At 35.7% G+C, this 17,009-nt stretch overlaps 3 protein-coding genes across 5 annotated transcripts; 1 reads left to right on the top strand and 2 right to left on the bottom strand.

The window, feature by feature from the left end:
* The first annotated feature begins 447 nt into the window (after positions 1–447).
* LOC145602172 (uncharacterized) lies at positions 448–7,872 on the top strand. 3 transcript variants are annotated; one of them, XM_081658339.1, is made up of 8 exons: positions 448–779; positions 1,298–2,206; positions 2,670–2,755; positions 3,502–3,642; positions 3,768–4,135; positions 6,441–6,729; positions 7,197–7,337; positions 7,454–7,872. In XM_081658339.1, the coding sequence occupies exons 1-5, from the start codon at positions 471–473 to the stop codon at positions 3,910–3,912; spliced, it is 1,590 nt and encodes a 529-aa protein (XP_081514465.1). In that variant the 5' UTR covers positions 448–470; the 3' UTR covers positions 3,913–4,135; positions 6,441–6,729; positions 7,197–7,337; positions 7,454–7,872. The 3 variants fall into 3 exon arrangements, with proteins under 3 accessions (XP_081514465.1, XP_081514464.1, XP_081514466.1); XM_081658338.1 differs by having other exon boundaries at positions 6,350–6,729; XM_081658340.1 differs by lacking the exon at positions 6,441–6,729 and having other exon boundaries at positions 7,454–7,871.
* Positions 7,873–8,396: 524 nt separating this feature from the next.
* On the bottom strand, positions 8,397–11,047 carry LOC145601061 (protein CONSERVED IN THE GREEN LINEAGE AND DIATOMS 27, chloroplastic-like). Its single transcript, XM_081656981.1, has 7 exons — positions 10,654–11,047; positions 10,092–10,244; positions 9,636–9,713; positions 9,397–9,492; positions 9,267–9,302; positions 8,911–9,092; positions 8,397–8,812 (listed from the first exon to the last, which is right to left on the bottom strand). The coding sequence occupies exons 1-7, from the start codon at positions 10,876–10,878 to the stop codon at positions 8,650–8,652; spliced, it is 933 nt and encodes a 310-aa protein (XP_081513107.1). The 5' UTR covers positions 10,879–11,047; the 3' UTR covers positions 8,397–8,649.
* A 1,000-nt stretch (positions 11,048–12,047) lies between these two features.
* On the bottom strand, positions 12,048–14,478 carry LOC145601060 (protein DETOXIFICATION 18-like). Its single transcript, XM_081656980.1, has 7 exons — positions 14,281–14,478; positions 13,618–14,162; positions 12,964–13,050; positions 12,814–12,870; positions 12,490–12,728; positions 12,295–12,413; positions 12,048–12,192 (listed from the first exon to the last, which is right to left on the bottom strand). The coding sequence occupies exons 1-7, from the start codon at positions 14,473–14,475 to the stop codon at positions 12,055–12,057; spliced, it is 1,380 nt and encodes a 459-aa protein (XP_081513106.1). The 5' UTR covers positions 14,476–14,478; the 3' UTR covers positions 12,048–12,054.
* Between the last annotated feature and the right edge of the window lie 2,531 nt (positions 14,479–17,009).

Genomic DNA, 17,009 nt, shown 5'->3' with positions numbered 1-17,009 from the left:
AAAGTATTTTTTAACTTGTTTGTATCATGTTTATTATTCCCTCTGTTTTTAAATAATTGCTCCACATTCTATTTCTGGCCGTTTTAAAATACTTGCTCCATTTTCTTTTTTGGAAAAGTTTTACAATATTTAATTCATTTCTCACACATAGTGGATCCAACATAACACTCTCTCTCATCCAATTCTTCCACTAGTTTTGTTTTTTACAATTTTTTTATTTTCTCAACTACTCCACTACCTTCATATTATATTACTTTCTCTAATTTCTCCTAAACTCCGCGCATGGAGAAATTGAGCAAGTATTTAAAAACGGGGAGTATTCCGTAAGTGTTGATTTTACGGGCTTGGTTCCACCCAAAAGGTTGGCCCGACCTGACCAAGTGGGTTGGTTATTCCGACACTATTTTATGACCTTTTCCTTTACCTACTACGGACTGTACAGAAAGATGTCCAGCACAGTCTTTTCTGAAATGGCCGCGCAATTCCACCGACCTTATTTTCTCACTCCTCCACTGGAATTGAGTCCCAGAAAGAAGGCTAGATATGTTCTGCATTTCATTTACCCAAATCGCTGGTTTAGTACCAACGCTGAGTCGGAGTTCTCCGGCGCTGACAACGCATACGAAGTTCTCGGTGTTCCGGAGAACTGCTCGTTTGAGGACATTAAGGCGTCTTTTCGGAAGCTAGCTAAAGAAACGCACCCTGACCTCGTTTCTTCCGCTGATACTGATCATACTGCCGATTCGAAACGTTTCGTCCAAATTCTCGCTGCTTATGAGGTACTCCACTCTTTTGTCACTTTTGATTTCTTCTGTTAATTTATGTGAATTACATTGGATTAGTGTTGAAATTAATGGTCTCAACTCTGAAGATTCTACAGTTTTTAATTTTGTGAAATTTTGGTGATCATATTGTTTAAAAATTGTACGAATTGTATTCAATTGATTAATTGTCAATTGTTTTGGCACTTTTGTTTATTTGATATTTTTGCATTAATTTGTAATTTGTATTGCTTAGAATTTGGCAAAAACAAGTGCAAAAAATGAAAATAAAACAAGTTACTACTTACTAGTCTAGGGTTTTACATTGTCATGACATTGTTATATGGTTGTTCTTACAAGTCTAGGTTTGTGCATTATCATCATATCTAATTGGCATTTTCTTTGAGAAATGCTAGAGTTTGCTGCTCGGTCTGCTGACATCGGTAATTATAGGGTGCTCATAGGCTAATGTGATCGAACCTATAAGGTTCAATGGTAATTCAGTTTATGTGACTAGAATATGAATCTGGTTGCAGATTCTTTCAGAGCCTACTAAAAGAGCCCTATATGATCAGTATCTGCAAACTGGGAGACACATTGAACAGAAACATTCAAGAGAAGGTTCGAGTTATCACATGTATGCTTCATATGTGAACACAACAAAGCAAATGGAGGTTGTTGAGTGGTTAAAGTGGTATAGACATGCTGTGAAGGAAATATTATCGGAGAGAAGTCTGCCAGCTGGTTCGGGTTATTTTGATGTGCTTCAAAGAGAATTTTATTCAGCCATACATTCAGCGTATTTTGGTCCTGAAATCCTGTCTCTGGACCTTCTTCCTGATCGATTTGAAGCTGAAGAGAGGTCTGTATTTGAAACACCTGAGGTGCTACACTTGGTGTCAGGGCGTGATCTCTTTGGAATTGTCCGTATTGTTGATGATGTTCCTGAATTGTCTGATGTTTCTTATAAAAAACTGACTACTGCACTTGAGGATTTAGAATTGTGTCAATCTATGGACAATGTGGGCTGTCAAAAAGATTTTGCCAACAATAAAGCATCTGCTAAATTGTCTCAAAATCATATGAATGACATAAAAAACCAAGCTCTAGATGCATACAAAGACTTAGAGTTGCATGTGTGCGGGAGGTTAGTTGCTATGGCAACTAGAGTCCCTCCAAAAGAATCTTCTGGTGCAAGCGATTTTCCTGACAAGGCTGATGAGGAAAGTTCACAAGATATGATACATATTTTTCTTAACTCGCTCGAGGAGCCAGTGCATTTCAACCGTTGTAATTTGAATAAAAGAACCTTGCATGGTTCGGTTTCAAAAGTCGTCTTGGGCACAATAGTTGGGCTTAGAACTAATCCTGATGAGAGCTCCTGCTATGTATACAATAGTAATGGTTCAAAGAGTCATGTGATTCTCAAGCATAGAACACCACTGGTTTGTCTGACTATCTACCCTTTGCTCTATCTTACCACGGTCTCCATTTTTACTTTCTGTATGTAAGGCGTATGAGTTAAATGTACTCTCAAATTTAGAGCCTCACATGTGTCTGTTTTAAACAGCAATCACCCATTCAGTCCTATACATTTATGATTTGACTTATGTTTGTTAAAGCTGATAAGTTAGTTATGCACTCAAGTTTTCCAAATTATAAAAAAGATGGTATGCTTAAAATTTTCTAGCAGAATATTTTTATTTTCAAACTTATTACGGAGTATACAGTAATTATGCCCCCCACCCCCCCAAAGGAAGAAAAAATAAAATTGAATTTAGACCCATAAAATGTATTCTTGCTCTACTGTTTTACAAGTTTGTCTGCTTTTGCTATCTTGTCTTAACCTGATCATTGCCATCGTTGAAGCAAAGGGTAGAAATTTGACAACTCAAAGTATCTGTTTAGGTGAAACACATGCACTGGTTTCAGCTGGGAGATGAAGTTTCTATTTGTGAATGTAGATGCACCAGGGCTCGATTGCCATCAAGCAAGTAAGTCTCTTCCTCTACAGATAATTCATGGATGCGGAAGATTTTGAATTTCATGATTGGCTTTACTTCCTGAAGTATTCTTCTCTCTATTAATGGGGATGGCAGTGAATTTAGAGTTACAGAAATGCTTCTTTTAACCAATGACTGTTGCACTATTCATCCCTTATAGGTCTAAAAGTAGACTTCCTCAGGTCACTTAAGAGTATGAACATTAGAACATATTGGTATGGGGTCAGAATGTCAGCTGTTTACATGTACTAAACTGGTTCTTTTGTGAGTGCATACAACTTAATTTGCCAATGAAATATGTAGTTACTTCCTTGGAATATAAACATCCTGGATTCCTGGGTAAACTTGTTTTTAAGGAACTAGGACACTAATTTGTTCTTTAATCCCCTTCCTCCAGACACAAAAGCAAGTAATGTTAGTTTCAGAATCATTTTTTGTTGATGGAATCTACAGTACTTAAGAATCCAAGAAATTTAGATATATAATCTATATGTATTGTATTTCTGTATCATATTTTGGGATTAGCATGCTTGTATATTGTATAGCATAGCATTCATGCTGAAATTTTCCCATTTTTCTCTTTCAATATGTGGTTCTATTATTGAATCTCATTCTGAGAATGATTTTCATGGTAAGTTTTCCATAGAGTATAGCTTTTAGACAATGTGTGTTGTGAGTCCTTGCTTACTTTCAACATCATATAGCCGTTGGATTCCAACATCTCTCTTTCCTTGTAGGTTTTGGTTGTTTGAGCCACGCTGTAGCATGCATGATATTGGTGGATGGTATGTGGAAACTTATGGGCGGGATAGGAAAAGGAAAACTGTTCCATCACAAAGATATTGGGATGGCTTTAATTCTCATCAAGAATGTGAAGAGTAAGTGAACTTTATTATTGTCTTACAACCTTTTGTGCTTTCAAGATCAAAAGCTCAGTTTTTGTTTAGCTTTAGCTCCATGTTTAATATTTGATTTTACCTTATCATCCGTACATTTCCTGTAGGAGACTCCACCCTGCAGTATATTTGCTTGGTCTAGCATATAGGACTCTTGATATAGAAAATGCAAGGCGAACAAAGCAGACTTTCTGGGATATTGCTCAAGGAAGATTATTCAAAATGTTTAATTGGTGCAAGAAGCGTGTTTAATGACAATAAGCTCCTATGTTGTACTTGGTTGCAGTCTTTTTTCCTCTACATCAAATTCATCCTTGCGGTGTTCGGTGGTTATTGAGGAGCTTACTCCTATTATGATTTTGGAAGTTCATGGCTCTAAGATCGTATTTGAAGGTCAACAATCCGAATGACTGCTCCTGTGCTCCTAAAATTGAAGTTCCAGATGCTTGTGTTCAATTTACTTGCTCCTTGAGAGGTGAGCATTTGCTTTGTTGGTTATTATATTTTGTGTCTCACTATGTGCCCATGGCAAATTGCACCATATGCCAATAAACTGAAAGGTCATTAGTGATTTCCCAGCATTAATTTATTAATCCTTTTCTTGATTAAATTAGGATAGTAGAGGTTAGAATAGTAGGGGTTAGTATAGGATAGTAGGGGTTATTAAGTTATAATAGGGATTAGAATAGTAACCTCTACTATCCTAACCCCTACTATATCTATATGAAATTATGAACCCCTACTATCCTAAACCCTACTACCCTAACCCCTATTATCCTAACCCCTACTATCTAACCCTACTATATCTATCCTAACCCCTACTATGGTTCATGTAATAGGGGTTATTAAGGGATAATAGAATTAGTGTAGCATGGACATATGGTCTCTACCCCTACTCCCATATTAGGGGTTTAGATAGTATGCGTTAGGAGGGGTTAGGATCTTGGTTTTAAAAAGCGAGAGGCGCACCGAGGCGCAAAGGGTCCCCAGAGCCTAGGCGCAAAGCGGAGGCGCGCGCCTCTTGGATACGAGGCGCACCTTAAGTGCCCAAAACCTTATAACTTACTTCTAGACCAAAATATAAGCCTTAAATAATCAAAATAACATATTATTAATGCATAAATTAACAAAAGGAACTACAAGATATCCTTAAAAGGCGGGTATTCCATATTATTATTAGGTTCCGGTTTTCCATATTTTCTAGCCGGGTTGGGATCGGATGATCCGGTGGAAGGAAGGGACTCTTCATCCATGTTCCTATAATCAGAAAACAGTAACAAAATAAATATAAAGTTATAAACAGAGAAAAACAAAAAAAATTGGAACCAAAAAACAAATAAATAATCTGGAAAGCCCAAAAAAAAAAAAAAAAAAAAAATAACAGAATATAAAATCAGAACACAGAAGATAAATACAAGTACTTTATTAAAAAACAAAAACAAATTTTAAAAACACAATATAAAAAGAAAAAAAAGAAAAAAAAAACAGAGAACGAAGAAACAGTACAAAAAAAACGAAAAAAATAAAAAGTAAAAAAAAAAGAAACAGAGAACGAAGAAGCTAACCTGATTTTCGGCGAGATCCACCACAGCTTGGGTCGTTTCTGGCGAGAATCGGCAGGTTTCCGGCGAGAATCGACAGGTTCCGGCAAGAATAGATAGGTTTCCGGCGAGAATCGACAGTTTCCGGCGAGATCCGGCTGTGACCCAATGTAAATCGGGAAGCTAGGGTTTTAATTTTCAAATAGATATGTTTTCTCTCTCTTCTATTTCTTTAATTAAAGCCTGATTTTTTTTTTTTTTTTAAAATTAGCTATAGTAGCACGTGTCTCAAAGTGCCTCAAATCTCAAAAGCGACGCCTCATAGCGCCTCACGCCTCAAGTAAAAAGCGCGGAGGCGCGCGCCTCCTTGACTTCGCCACGCTACAAGACCTTGAGGCGATTTGAGGGCCGCCTCGCTACGCCTCGCGCCTCAAGTGCGCCTAGGCGCGCTTTTTAAAACTAAGGTTAGGATAGTATGGATTAGGATAGTAGGGGTACCAGGGGTTGAAGTAGGAATAGTAGGGGTTAGGGTAGTATGGGGTTAGGATAGTAGGAGTTCATATAGATATAGTAGGGGTTAGTTAAGAATCTTAAGATAGTAGGGATTATTAAGGAATAGTAGGGGTTCATATATAATAGGCTACGACCGTAAGGATTAGTAAGGGATAGTAGGGGTTAGGGTAGTAGGGATTGAAGTAGGGATAGTGGGGGTTGGGATAGTAGGGGTTGAAGTAGGGATAGTAGTGGTTAAATAGTAAGGGTTAGGTAGTAGGAGTTTGTATAGGGATAGTAGTGGTTAAATAGTAAGGGTTAGGTAGTAGGAGTTTGTATAGTAGGGGGAGGTAGGGATATTAGGGGTATAGGATAGTAGGGGTTTCATATAGTAGGGGTTAGTATAATATTGGTTCGGTAGTAGAGGTTATTAAGGGATAATTGGGGTTAGAATGGTAAGGTTTTGGCGTCATTTGGGTCCTTTATAGGCTCAAAATAAGATTGAAATTCGTAAAAAAATTTAATGTAAATGCCCTATATTTTGTTTTTGTTTAACTTGTTTGTATTTTGTTTATTAAATGTTGATTTTATTTATTATACTCGTAAGTGCACAGTAGACTAATTGGGTTTTTTACGGGCTTGGTTCCACCCAAAAGGTTGGCCCGACCCAACCAAGTTGGTTGATTATTCCGACTTAGCCCAGCCCGGCCACTATTTTATGACCTTTACATACTACGAACTGTACAGAGAGATGTCCAGCACAGTCGTTGCTGAAATGGCCGCGCAATTCCACCGATCTTATTTTGATAAGGCTAGATATGTTCTGCAATTCATTTACCCGAATCGCTGGTTTGGTACCAATGCTGAGTTCTTCGGCATTGACGACGCATATGAAGTTCACGGAGTTCCGGAGAATAGCTCGTTTGAGGAGATTAAGGCATCTTTTAGAAAGCTTGCTAAAGAAACGCACCCTGACCTCGCGGATAGTGATACTGCTGATTCGAAACGTTTCATCCAAATTCTCGCTGCTTATGAGGTGGAGTACTGTTTTGTCAATCATTATTGATTTCTTGCTGTAATATTATGTAAATTAGTGTTAAATTTGATGGTTTGAAGATTTCACAATTTCTAATTCTGCTAAGTTTATTCTAAGTTTTGTGTTATATATTGTTCAACAATTGTACTTCTTGTGAATTATGTTCAATTATTCAATCATCCATTGTTATTGACATTTGTGTTAATCAATCATCTGTAATAAGTCTTTTGGGAGTAGCTTGCTTGTATATTGTATTAGCACAACACTAGTGCTAAAATTCCTGGAGCAGTCCCTTTTGGCTCTAATTATTTGGTTATATTGTTGAATCTCATGCTGAGAAGTGAGAATAATATTTTTAATAAGCTTTCCAAAAGGTTGTCTTCTTGACAATGTGTATGTGTAGTGAGTCCCTGTTTACTTTTAACATCATATAGTCATGGGAATCAAACATGTCTCTTTCCTTGCAGGTTTTGGCTGTTTGAGGCACGCTGTAGCGCACATGATATAGGTGGTTGGTATGTAGAAACTTATGGGCGGGATAGGAAACGGAAAACTGTTCCATCCCAAAGGTATTGGGATGGCTTTAACACTCATCAAGAATGTGAAGAGTAAGTTAACTTTGTGATTGTCTTACAACTTGTGCTGTCAGGATCAAAAGCGCTGGCTTTGTTTAGCTCCATGTTTAATATTTGATTTTACCTTACCGTCCATATGTTTCCTGCAGGAAACTCCACCCTGCAGTTTATTTGCTTGCTCTAGCTTATAGGACGCTCGATATAGAAAATGTAAGGCGCACAAAGCAAACTTTGTGGGATATTGCTCAAGGAAATCTATCCAAAATGTTGCATTGGTGCAAAAAACTTGTGTAGTTGTGTAGTGACAACAAGCTTTAATTATAAGCTACTTGGTTTTAGTCTTCTATAAAATCCATCTTTGCAGTGTCCTGTGGTTCTTGAAGAGCTTACTCCTATCATGTTTTTGGTAGCTGTTATGTTTGTGGATCTAGTATCCTATTTGAAGATCAACATTCCAAATGACTGCTCCAGCGTTCTTAAAATTGAAGTTCCAGATGCTTGTGTTCAATTTAGCCCTTCAGCTTCTCTGCTAAGTGATTTCTCCTCGGGAGGTAAGCATTTGCTTTGTTAGTTATTATATTTTGTCTATCATGGAAAAAAAAATAAGTTAGAGGTAATGCTGGACTTAATAATTCTGCTTGAGATGAGAAACTGATTGGTAAAATGTTGAGTGTTAGGTTGGTATCTTCCATCTTGGTCAAGGTTCATGCTTATAGTGAACTCATAGTGACAGATGGTTAGATTTGGCTATGGTACATAATTTTAAGCAAATATTATGGGTGCATAGGATCGGCTATTGGTTTGATTTTCTGTCTCACTTAGTAGAACAATTGACCAAATGACCTTTAGTACTCAGACTACTCACAGTATCGAGGTCAACAGTCTACAATTCCCCTGACTAGGTTCAATCTACTAGTTTTGTTTTTTACCTTTCCATATTTCTCAGAATGATCTTTAAAGCACATGGTCCCATTGTGTGGTTGTGGGAAATTGCACCATATGAACCAAATAGTCATTAGCGATTTTCCAGAATGTTGATTAATCCTATTCTTGAGTTGGTCCTATTTTCAATACTTTTAGTCAAATCACATATACATCAATAATTGGAAACTTTAAATATATGTAATTTCTCTAAAACTGCAATAATGCTCAGAGACATTTTTTCTGTTCTTCTGTGTATTGTAGATATGTAAAGTCCTGCTCAGAGAGGTGCTGTTTCATACAGATACTTCATTTCACACACCCTTATATTCTATTGTAGATACTGAAACAAACTATTGATTCCAGTCCCATAAAGATATGATCATTATAATCTAAAATAACAAAGACAGTGTTATCCTGCAATCTATCTTAGTAGATCCTCCCATTTGCAATATTGCCCACCTGCTAATGCTCTGTAATACCTATCTCTGCAGTAAACTGGCCTCCCATCTGCTGCCTCTGCGGCTGCTGCTGCTAGGTCATCATCTTGCTTAACCTCCACTGGCAACCTCAACAATTCCTCCTTTCTTTGGGGGAAACGAATTGAAAGTAAAAAGTGTTTAGACCAAGAAGATGCTTATATTACAAAGTACTATAATTGTAGAACTTAAGTATCTTTGCGTACCTTATATTAAATTTTGTATTGACATCTGTGGTTGAAATTTCCTGAGAAATGTCTTTTGTGGTGAAAATGGTTTGGAAATAATTCTGTACTGGTGTGGCAAAGATGAATAACAAGACTCCAGATACAAGCAGTGCCCCTGTTCCTACCAGTGTTTGCTTCAACATTTTGATTACTGGTTTCACCTAAAGGTATCACAAATTATTAGTTTATGGACAAGTTAAATGCTAAAGAGCTAAATCTTGTGTGTATATATATGCATTTGGCAATATGTCTTTGTAGATCTCCTAGCTGGTTTCTTATTTAGTGCTGATCTCCCTGGTAAAGAATGAAATTTAAGATTGGAACACATTTCTTACCTTATAGGATCCCAGCAGCCTATCACGAGCGAGAATCTGAAAGGACCAAAATTTTGTCACAAGAATGACTTACAACAAAAGACAGCTCTTGGCTTTTAAAGCCCTGTTGCAGAAGAGTATTAATTCTGACCTCTGGTGGCTTCACCCACATTTGTCCATCATACCATCCACTCTCTTCATAGGGTACTACTGCTGATAAAAGCCTATCGCCTACATAGCTCCATCCCTACAATGTGCCAAGCCAGTATCACTTGAAAATATGGGATTTGATGTGCACAGCACATTGAAATGCACTGCACTAATGCATACTTAGCTGTTCAAATTATAGTTATAGATGCTAATCAACCCTGACATGTTATGAAGAAATACCAGATAGATTCTCAGGACAATCAGCGACACCAGAAATAGGGTTCCTGTTCCCGAAGCTAATAAAAATCTTAGAGGTTCCTGCATGAGGGTGAAGAGCAAATGAGCAATATTGTACTAGCAAATTAGGAATTCAAATTAACCATTGTGCAGACTTAGGAATTAGAATTTTAATATGCTCCAAAATTGATTTTCACACTCCTTTTGTAAGATCAGGTTTAGGTGTTTGGCACACAAAGTCGATTGCTTAATCAATTAAAAGATTATAACATCACTCCCGGCTATTGTTCTATGGTTTTTTTGGAACAACAGAAACCAAGAGACTTATTCATATTGGCAGAAAATTTAATTAAAATCAAGCGGCATCTTTTGGTTGCTGCTTGTAAGCATTGATCATGAGCTATTCAATTTTCTCTATTCATTGGTTTTGGTTACCCTTAGGATTGAGCTAGAACATACCTTGGAAGGATTGAAGCTAGCAGCTGCAACGGGCATCCCCAGTATTGTAAAAGTCGCTAACCACAGACCTCCAAGCCGTTGGAAAAAGGAAGGTGGACTCAACTCAGCCCAGGAGTACAGGCTTGCTTCCTTCAAAGATGAGTACTCATTGACCTGTATGACATATGTAAGTGTACATGAGAGCATAGTACAACATCCCTATAATAACTATGGTGGGATTGATTGAGCTATTTTCTCTTATGCATACTCAATTAGTTTAATTTAATTGCTTAAACATAATTTTTGACTTCAGCGGCATATACAAGAGGGGCAGAATTCAAATCATGCTTTTACACATATGGAAAATAATGAGGTAAACTTTGAATCTTTTGTTTTTTTTGTTGGGTTACATATCTCATTAATGCAATATCTGGGATTCGATTAAAGTGAACTACTAATTTTGATGGCAAATGATGCAAAAGCTAATCAAGATTTCATGGGTTTTAGCATTTCAGGTATTAAGCAGACTAAAAACACACTTTAAACCAATATGCAAGTGTTTAGCTTATGAGGGCATACATACCGGTCGCTGCTCAAATGGAACCTCGATCTCCAAGCCCGGGTCCCAGCTCTGACTTGGCAACCCTCTCGTGCCTTCATTTGGTTCATCTCTTAGAGCTTTGACTGAAGCATTGCGCAAGATTTTCCACTCATTATGATTCTGAATCAGACATGACCCATGTTTAATTCCCAATTTGATCTGTCTGCATCCAGCAATTGGAGTACAATATACATGGAGCCTCAGCATTTGATTTAAGAAGGTGCTACGTCAACTGCTTCACAAAAGCCGGTTTTGCGTCATGCAATTCTCTGTTAAGAATTTACCGACTTTTGGTATAAACTTGGATAGATGAGAAACAACCTTTTGATAAGTTACTTGTTAAGATTAGATATGGCTGCTGCTATATACTGAACACCATGAATTATTTACGTGGAGGAGAACAATTGTGCAATATAATGGGGAAAAGATCGAGATTTTTGTAAGAGCATGGACCCACAAATTTGCCTGGCCTTTAAAGCAGAGCAGCCAATAAATGCTTGCCATTACATGAAGTGGTCCTTATAAATTGGAAGTATATACTCTGCTGTCGAGGAAGTACTAATGTAGCCTTAAAATATTGAAAAGTATTGTAAAGTATATGGGGGTGAGAGAAAGGAGGAGAGAGATGGCACGTGGGACCAGTTTTTAAATGTACCACTGAAAGCTTATATAATATCATTGACTGTGTAGTGATACTATTTCTACACGTAGTTAGTACCACTGAATGAATATACAGTACCATTGAATGAATATATAGTACCATTGTATGTTCAATGATACTATTTGATCATCTAGTGATACTATTAATCACCCAGTGGTACACTTAAATCCAGCACATGGGGGTGAGAAAAAGGAGGAGAGAGATGGGTAAATTTCATACGAAATGTCTCTTATGCCCCTTGATATGTATGTACAGGTACCTATCAAACCTCCCTTTGAAAGGCCTCTCTGCTGTCCCACGATTGAAGGTGAATTATCCTAATTCTTTTGGGACGTTTGTGGTTTATATTAGTTTTCCTGCTGTGTAGAATTCTAGTATATGTTATTAGAATGGAGAAAATTTGAAAATGAAAGTAAGTGTGCAGCATGGCAATCGCTTGCTTACACGCTTCTTTTCGCGTCTTTCTTATTTCTTTCACGTTCAAGCTTGAGTCCATCGTTATTGTGGAAACTCTGTACATGGTGGCTAAAGGCCATGGTTGTTAATACTAGTAGAAAATTTGTCTTTGAAATTTCAACTTTTTGGCCTAATTTGAGTCTCCTATTCTAAACTGATGTTTTACTGTTTGCTGATGTTTTTTTTTTGTACTCAATACACATTTGGAAAAGGAGAAAAAAAAAATACACAAGGAATGAAGTGCTATCAATCAAGATCTATCCTAGCTACACTGATTCAGCTGTAACTCGATCTTCGTTGCGTCTGGAAGAGATCTCAATTGCTGTCCATTTCTGAAGTTGAGTAATCAGAAAAAGCGAAGCAGATTGAACAGTAAGGCCGCAGATTAAGCCAATCCAAAGACCCTGCACCACAGATTTGCGACAAAAAAACGAGGCTGGAAGCATTAATATGAAATCTACCCTATGAATGAGACATGTAAAGTTGCTTAATTGCGCGATAATTACCTTGACGTGCAAATTAAACTTAAAGGCAGTCAAGTATGCAATGGGCATACCAACGATATAGAATCCTCCTAAATTTATGAACACGGCCAAGTGCTGCCAACCACATCCCCTGCATACCCCTGTTTTATGTAACAATATGATTAGCAAAGGAAACTACAAGCGAGCAATCAAACTACAATGTGGTAAATCTAGCACCTGATAGTACGCCTTGGACTGCATCCAAAAATATGGAAGCGCATATCAAAGGAGTCATGGAAGCAAACCCTTTGATTATTTCGGTATTTTCACTGAAGAAGCTTGCCCAAATGTAACGACCAAAGCCTAAAGCTATAGCGATACAAATTGATAAGAGAATCGACAACTTTATTGTAACGACCATTGCACTCTTCGCTTGACTCGGTTTCCCAGCTCCAAGCAAATTCGAAACTCTTGTGCTGTCTCATGAAAAAAGGTTTAAGGAATGTTATCAAGTAAAATTTGCACTCACAAAACAAAGGAATTCTCATGTCATATTGATACCTTGCTGCCGCGCTCAACCCATAAGCACCCATATAAATGATTGTTTCTGTAATGACACTTTTAAGAGTAAAATGTAAGATTGATTTAGTAAAGCAACTAATGTTAAGTACAATTAAAAGAACAAAAGAAATAGGAAATTGTTAATCTTACCAGATTGCCATGAGAGAAGTAGTTGCTTCAGAATCTGGCATGAGGCCAGCCAACAACACCAAGATTTCAAATGCCCAATACTCAAAACTGTAAAGCATGAAGTCCAAAATCCAACATTAAGAATTTATGATTTCTACATGTAATTCACAATGTGGTGTAAAGCTCTGTTTGTTTTTGGAGAAAAACATATTTCTTGGAAAATCAATTTTAACAAAAAAAAAAAAAAAAAAAAAAAACAAAATTCAATGGAATATGTCTTGAAAGGGGTTTTCTTTATTTGTTTGATTACAAGAAACTGAAGAAAGCTTACATATGAAAAAATACGTAGCATAAGAAAAATTTATTATAATAATCTGAACTTGGACGATTTACTTTGAAAAACTCAACTATTGTTTATTTTATAGCCATACGAATTTTGATCTGTATTTTCCTCCGGCCCAAAGATCGGATTATTAGTAGAGGGGAGAAAAATTAGAGAGGAGAGCAAATAGAGAAGTGATGAGTACAAGGAGAAGGTGGCATATCTTCTTTACAAAAGGAAATTGATTTTCACCTTCTCACCAAAACAAACATATAATAGAAAATCAACTTTAATAAAATTATTTTCCACCAAAACAAACGAAGCCTAAATGTAAATTAAAGAAGTGTACCTACCATACCATAGCAGCAGAAGGTAGTGCGAGTTTCAAGTTAGAAAAGACGTGTAAAAATGATTCAGTAGATAGCCCTTTCCATGTATTCTCAACTTTATTAGCGAAACTCACGTACACAATGAGAATTATAACCGCTAGCCAAAACGTAGCGGAGGTAGCCACTGCTGTTCCCTTAAAACCAAGGGTTGTGTAATGAACCAACAAATAGTTAAGGCCACAATGCAAGAGCAATGGAACAAATGACAAAATTACCAAGGGATAAACCACACATTGTGCTTGGAGGAATCTTATAATGTTTTGTAGAATGCCAAATGCAAATATTCCCGGTATTAAAAATCTTATATAGATGGCTGTTTCTTTTGCAATAATAGGGCTTTGATGGAGTATTTCTAATATTGGTTCCGTAAACCACCATATTACGGATATCATTATAGAGAACACGAACGATATCATACATGATGCTTGCAGATAGATCCCTAACATATTGTACATATTTGAACCAAACCCTTGCCCGCATAATGTCTCGAGCGCACCACTTAATCCAAGCTACAATCACAAATATTTGACAAATTATCAAGGTAACAAAAATAAAAAAAATTGATCTCTATTATATAAAAAAATGAAAAATGAAGAAAGTTTGACGATTTAAAGATAGAAATCTGACCATGAATGCATAACCAGTGACAGTAGCCCAAGAATTGGCAAGAGTAGAGCCAGCCAATGGTAGCTCGCTGAAATGACCAGCAAACATAACTGAAATCATTGGAATTAGATTGTAGAACACATTGGTGAGTATCATAGGGAATGAAAGTAATATTTGCGCCTTGGCTTCCTTTACATCTATCACTTTGTTCAACATTTTTCTCCCTTCCTTTTCTCCCTAGGACGCTACCTATACAGGCCAGGGGTTTTCTGGGCCTAATCTACTACAATCACAACCGTGTAAGATTACAAAATTACTAGCTAGGTACTTGATTTGGAGTACGCTAGAAAAACTATAACAATTACAACAAATAAAAACTTTGTACGTATGATCTTTACAAATTGAATTGTCCAGTTACAATATTATCTGAAACATTCACTTTGTAAGTTTTTAAACAATGTGACAGCCTTAATTAGCTCGCAACAGAATTTGAAGCCAAATCACCAACTGTTTTCTAACACTTCTTCTAAAACACTGCCTCTCTTTGAAATAAATAATACAGTTAATCAATTTTGATAGTGTAATAAAATCTAGAAGTAAACTGAAAAAAATTATATAAAGTGTGATATATAAGCTTAGAAAGAAGGAGAATAATACAGTTACTCCACCATGTAATTTTTTTAGAATCAAATATGAATCTTTTATTTAGGCCACAAAAAATAAATTAGGTTAGTTGCTACATCTAAGGATATTTAGGCTTGGATGATCACTTGTTCTCCCAAACTCCTATGTTAACTGCTTAAAATTAGTTTATTCCTAATATTCGTTTTTTTGAGGGGACTTATTCCTAACTACTACTGCAATATAGTTTGGAAAAAAAAAATTAAAAAAAAAATAATAAATTAAATTTGCATAGTACGTAAAAATAAAAATTAAAAATTATCTGATATAGTAAAAGGCTATGGCAATGATCAAGTGATGAACTTAAGTTAACAATTGTGAGAAGACAATCAAGCAGATTACTGATCATCTCAAACAGCAACAATATATGTCGGTGGTGTCTCCTCATACATGAACTCATCAATAAATTCAAGCATGCCTATATATATGTACAAACATGAATAACTTGTGTTTTACGTATATATATGTTGTAGTTCATAATTTTCGTTCCTTACAATTTGACTTTTATTCGAGTTTTTGACAAGATGTAATATGACTATTATTATATATTGGTTTTTCTAACGTGTGCCCATGGGCCATGGGGCATGGGCATACATATTAAGAAAACATATTCTTTATAAACAATGTACATTAAGACTAATCCAACAATCTTTACTTATAAGACTCCTTTTGTTTCAATCTAAAGGTAATAGGACAATAGGTTGACTTTTACAATTCACATGCAATGTCTTCTTTTGACTGTAAATGTTTACTATTAGTGTCAAATACGTTTAGATTTATCTCAATATACTAGGTATATTTTTAATATATAAATTTTTCATAATTTTTACTCCTATACTATTTTATAATTAGAGATATAAATAGTCAAACTCATACATTGAAAAATATATTCGTTGCATTTAACTCGAATCAAAAGAAGTAACATTATCAATAATATATCATTAGAAAACTATGGATGCTAATTTGTGATTAATACAAAACTCAAAGTGTACTATATACTAGAATTAAGAAATCAGAAAGAAATAAACAAATCTCATCCACTAAAATTGGTAGGTTTTAAGTAGTCTTCGTCTGACTTAAATAATTTTGTACATATGCTGCTACTTATTATGATATTATCACTGATGCTAGATTTGCACTCAGTTTGCAGAAGTCTGCAAATGAAAGTTGAACCTCGTATAGATTAAATTAGTTATGTGATAGCTGAATCAGCCGCACGTTTACGAGATCTACAATAACCAATTAACTATAATCTAAACTTTCTTTTGGTTCTGTTATTACTAATAATCATATAATTTTCCCACCAGAAGTTGTCTCCACTACCTTTATTAGCCATAACTTAACTAACAACAAATTAAACTAGATTATAATTTAATTAACTTCCATTATATTAATCCATGAAAGTCGGCTATACAAAAAATATATGTATAAATAATTCATGTAATAAGTCATAGATCACTCTTTATTAATTAAATTAAATCCCGTAAACTAGTACATTAGTTATGACTTGTGAGTGGTGAACTAATTTTTTTTTTCTCAATATATGCTGAGTTGCGCTTCTTTTTGCATTGGGTAGGCAGTAGGCCACATCGGTTATACGTAGTACGTTAGCTGCAAAGCTGTTAGGCTTTTGTTGATAATGATAGAGTGGAGTACTAGATTTGCATAGTTATATTCTCCTTTAATTTAGTTTTCACTTACGCTATAATTAATTTTATCATTCGTCAGAAATATATTTTTTAATCATTATTTGAATTATGACTTTGTAAAAACTTTTTTTTAATACAAGTACGGTGTATAACTGTATATGGTTATGTTAAAGTAATATGGAGTATTTATTATTAATTAATTATAGTATCATATTGTAATACCATTCACATCATTTTTGAAGTGATTAATCTGATACGGAGTACTCCGTACAACCCAGTGTCATTTTTACTTCTTGTCACGAGAGTACGAGACTAGTATGATGGACCGGGTTGATATTGAATTAGGGCTAAATTAATGAAGGGTAGGCTCGAACACCATCATTAATTAGATAGATTTATTTGATGTTACACTTGAAATTG

Source organism: Chenopodium album, chromosome 21 (assembly GCF_948465745.1).
Source record: "Chenopodium album chromosome 21, dcCheAlbu1.1, whole genome shotgun sequence".
Lineage (NCBI taxonomy): Eukaryota > Viridiplantae > Streptophyta > Magnoliopsida > Caryophyllales > Amaranthaceae > Chenopodium > Chenopodium album.
This window is presented reverse-complemented; position numbering and strand designations above follow the sequence as displayed.

What these genes read in the sequence shown, in the direction of transcription:
- LOC145601060 (XM_081656980.1), bottom strand. Translation starts at nt 14,475, where the DNA reads ATGTTGAACAAAGTGATAGATGTAAAGGAAGCCAAGGCGCAAATATTA. An exon ending in TCACTGGTTATGCATTCATG is followed by an intron (nt 14,163 to 14,280) that starts GTCAGATTTCTA and finishes TTGTGATTGTAG; the next exon opens with CTTGGATTAAGTGGTGCGCT. An exon ending in CCTTCTGCTGCTATGGTATG is followed by an intron (nt 13,051 to 13,617) that starts GTAGGTACACTT and finishes CATGCTTTACAG; the next exon opens with TTTTGAGTATTGGGCATTTG.
- LOC145601061 (XM_081656981.1), bottom strand. Translation starts at nt 10,878, where the DNA reads ATGCTGAGGCTCCATGTATATTGTACTCCAATTGCTGGATGCAGACAG. An exon ending in TTGTCCTGAGAATCTATCTG is followed by an intron (nt 9,493 to 9,635) that starts GTATTTCTTCAT and finishes GGCACATTGTAG; the next exon opens with GGATGGAGCTATGTAGGCGA. An exon ending in AATACAAAATTTAATATAAG is followed by an intron (nt 8,813 to 8,910) that starts GTACGCAAAGAT and finishes TTTCCCCCAAAG; the next exon opens with AAAGGAGGAATTGTTGAGGT.
- LOC145602172 (XM_081658339.1), top strand. Translation starts at nt 471, where the DNA reads ATGGCCGCGCAATTCCACCGACCTTATTTTCTCACTCCTCCACTGGAA. An exon ending in AAATTCTCGCTGCTTATGAG is followed by an intron (nt 780 to 1,297) that starts GTACTCCACTCT and finishes ATCTGGTTGCAG; the next exon opens with ATTCTTTCAGAGCCTACTAA. An exon ending in TCAAGCATAGAACACCACTG is followed by an intron (nt 2,207 to 2,669) that starts GTTTGTCTGACT and finishes GTATCTGTTTAG; the next exon opens with GTGAAACACATGCACTGGTT.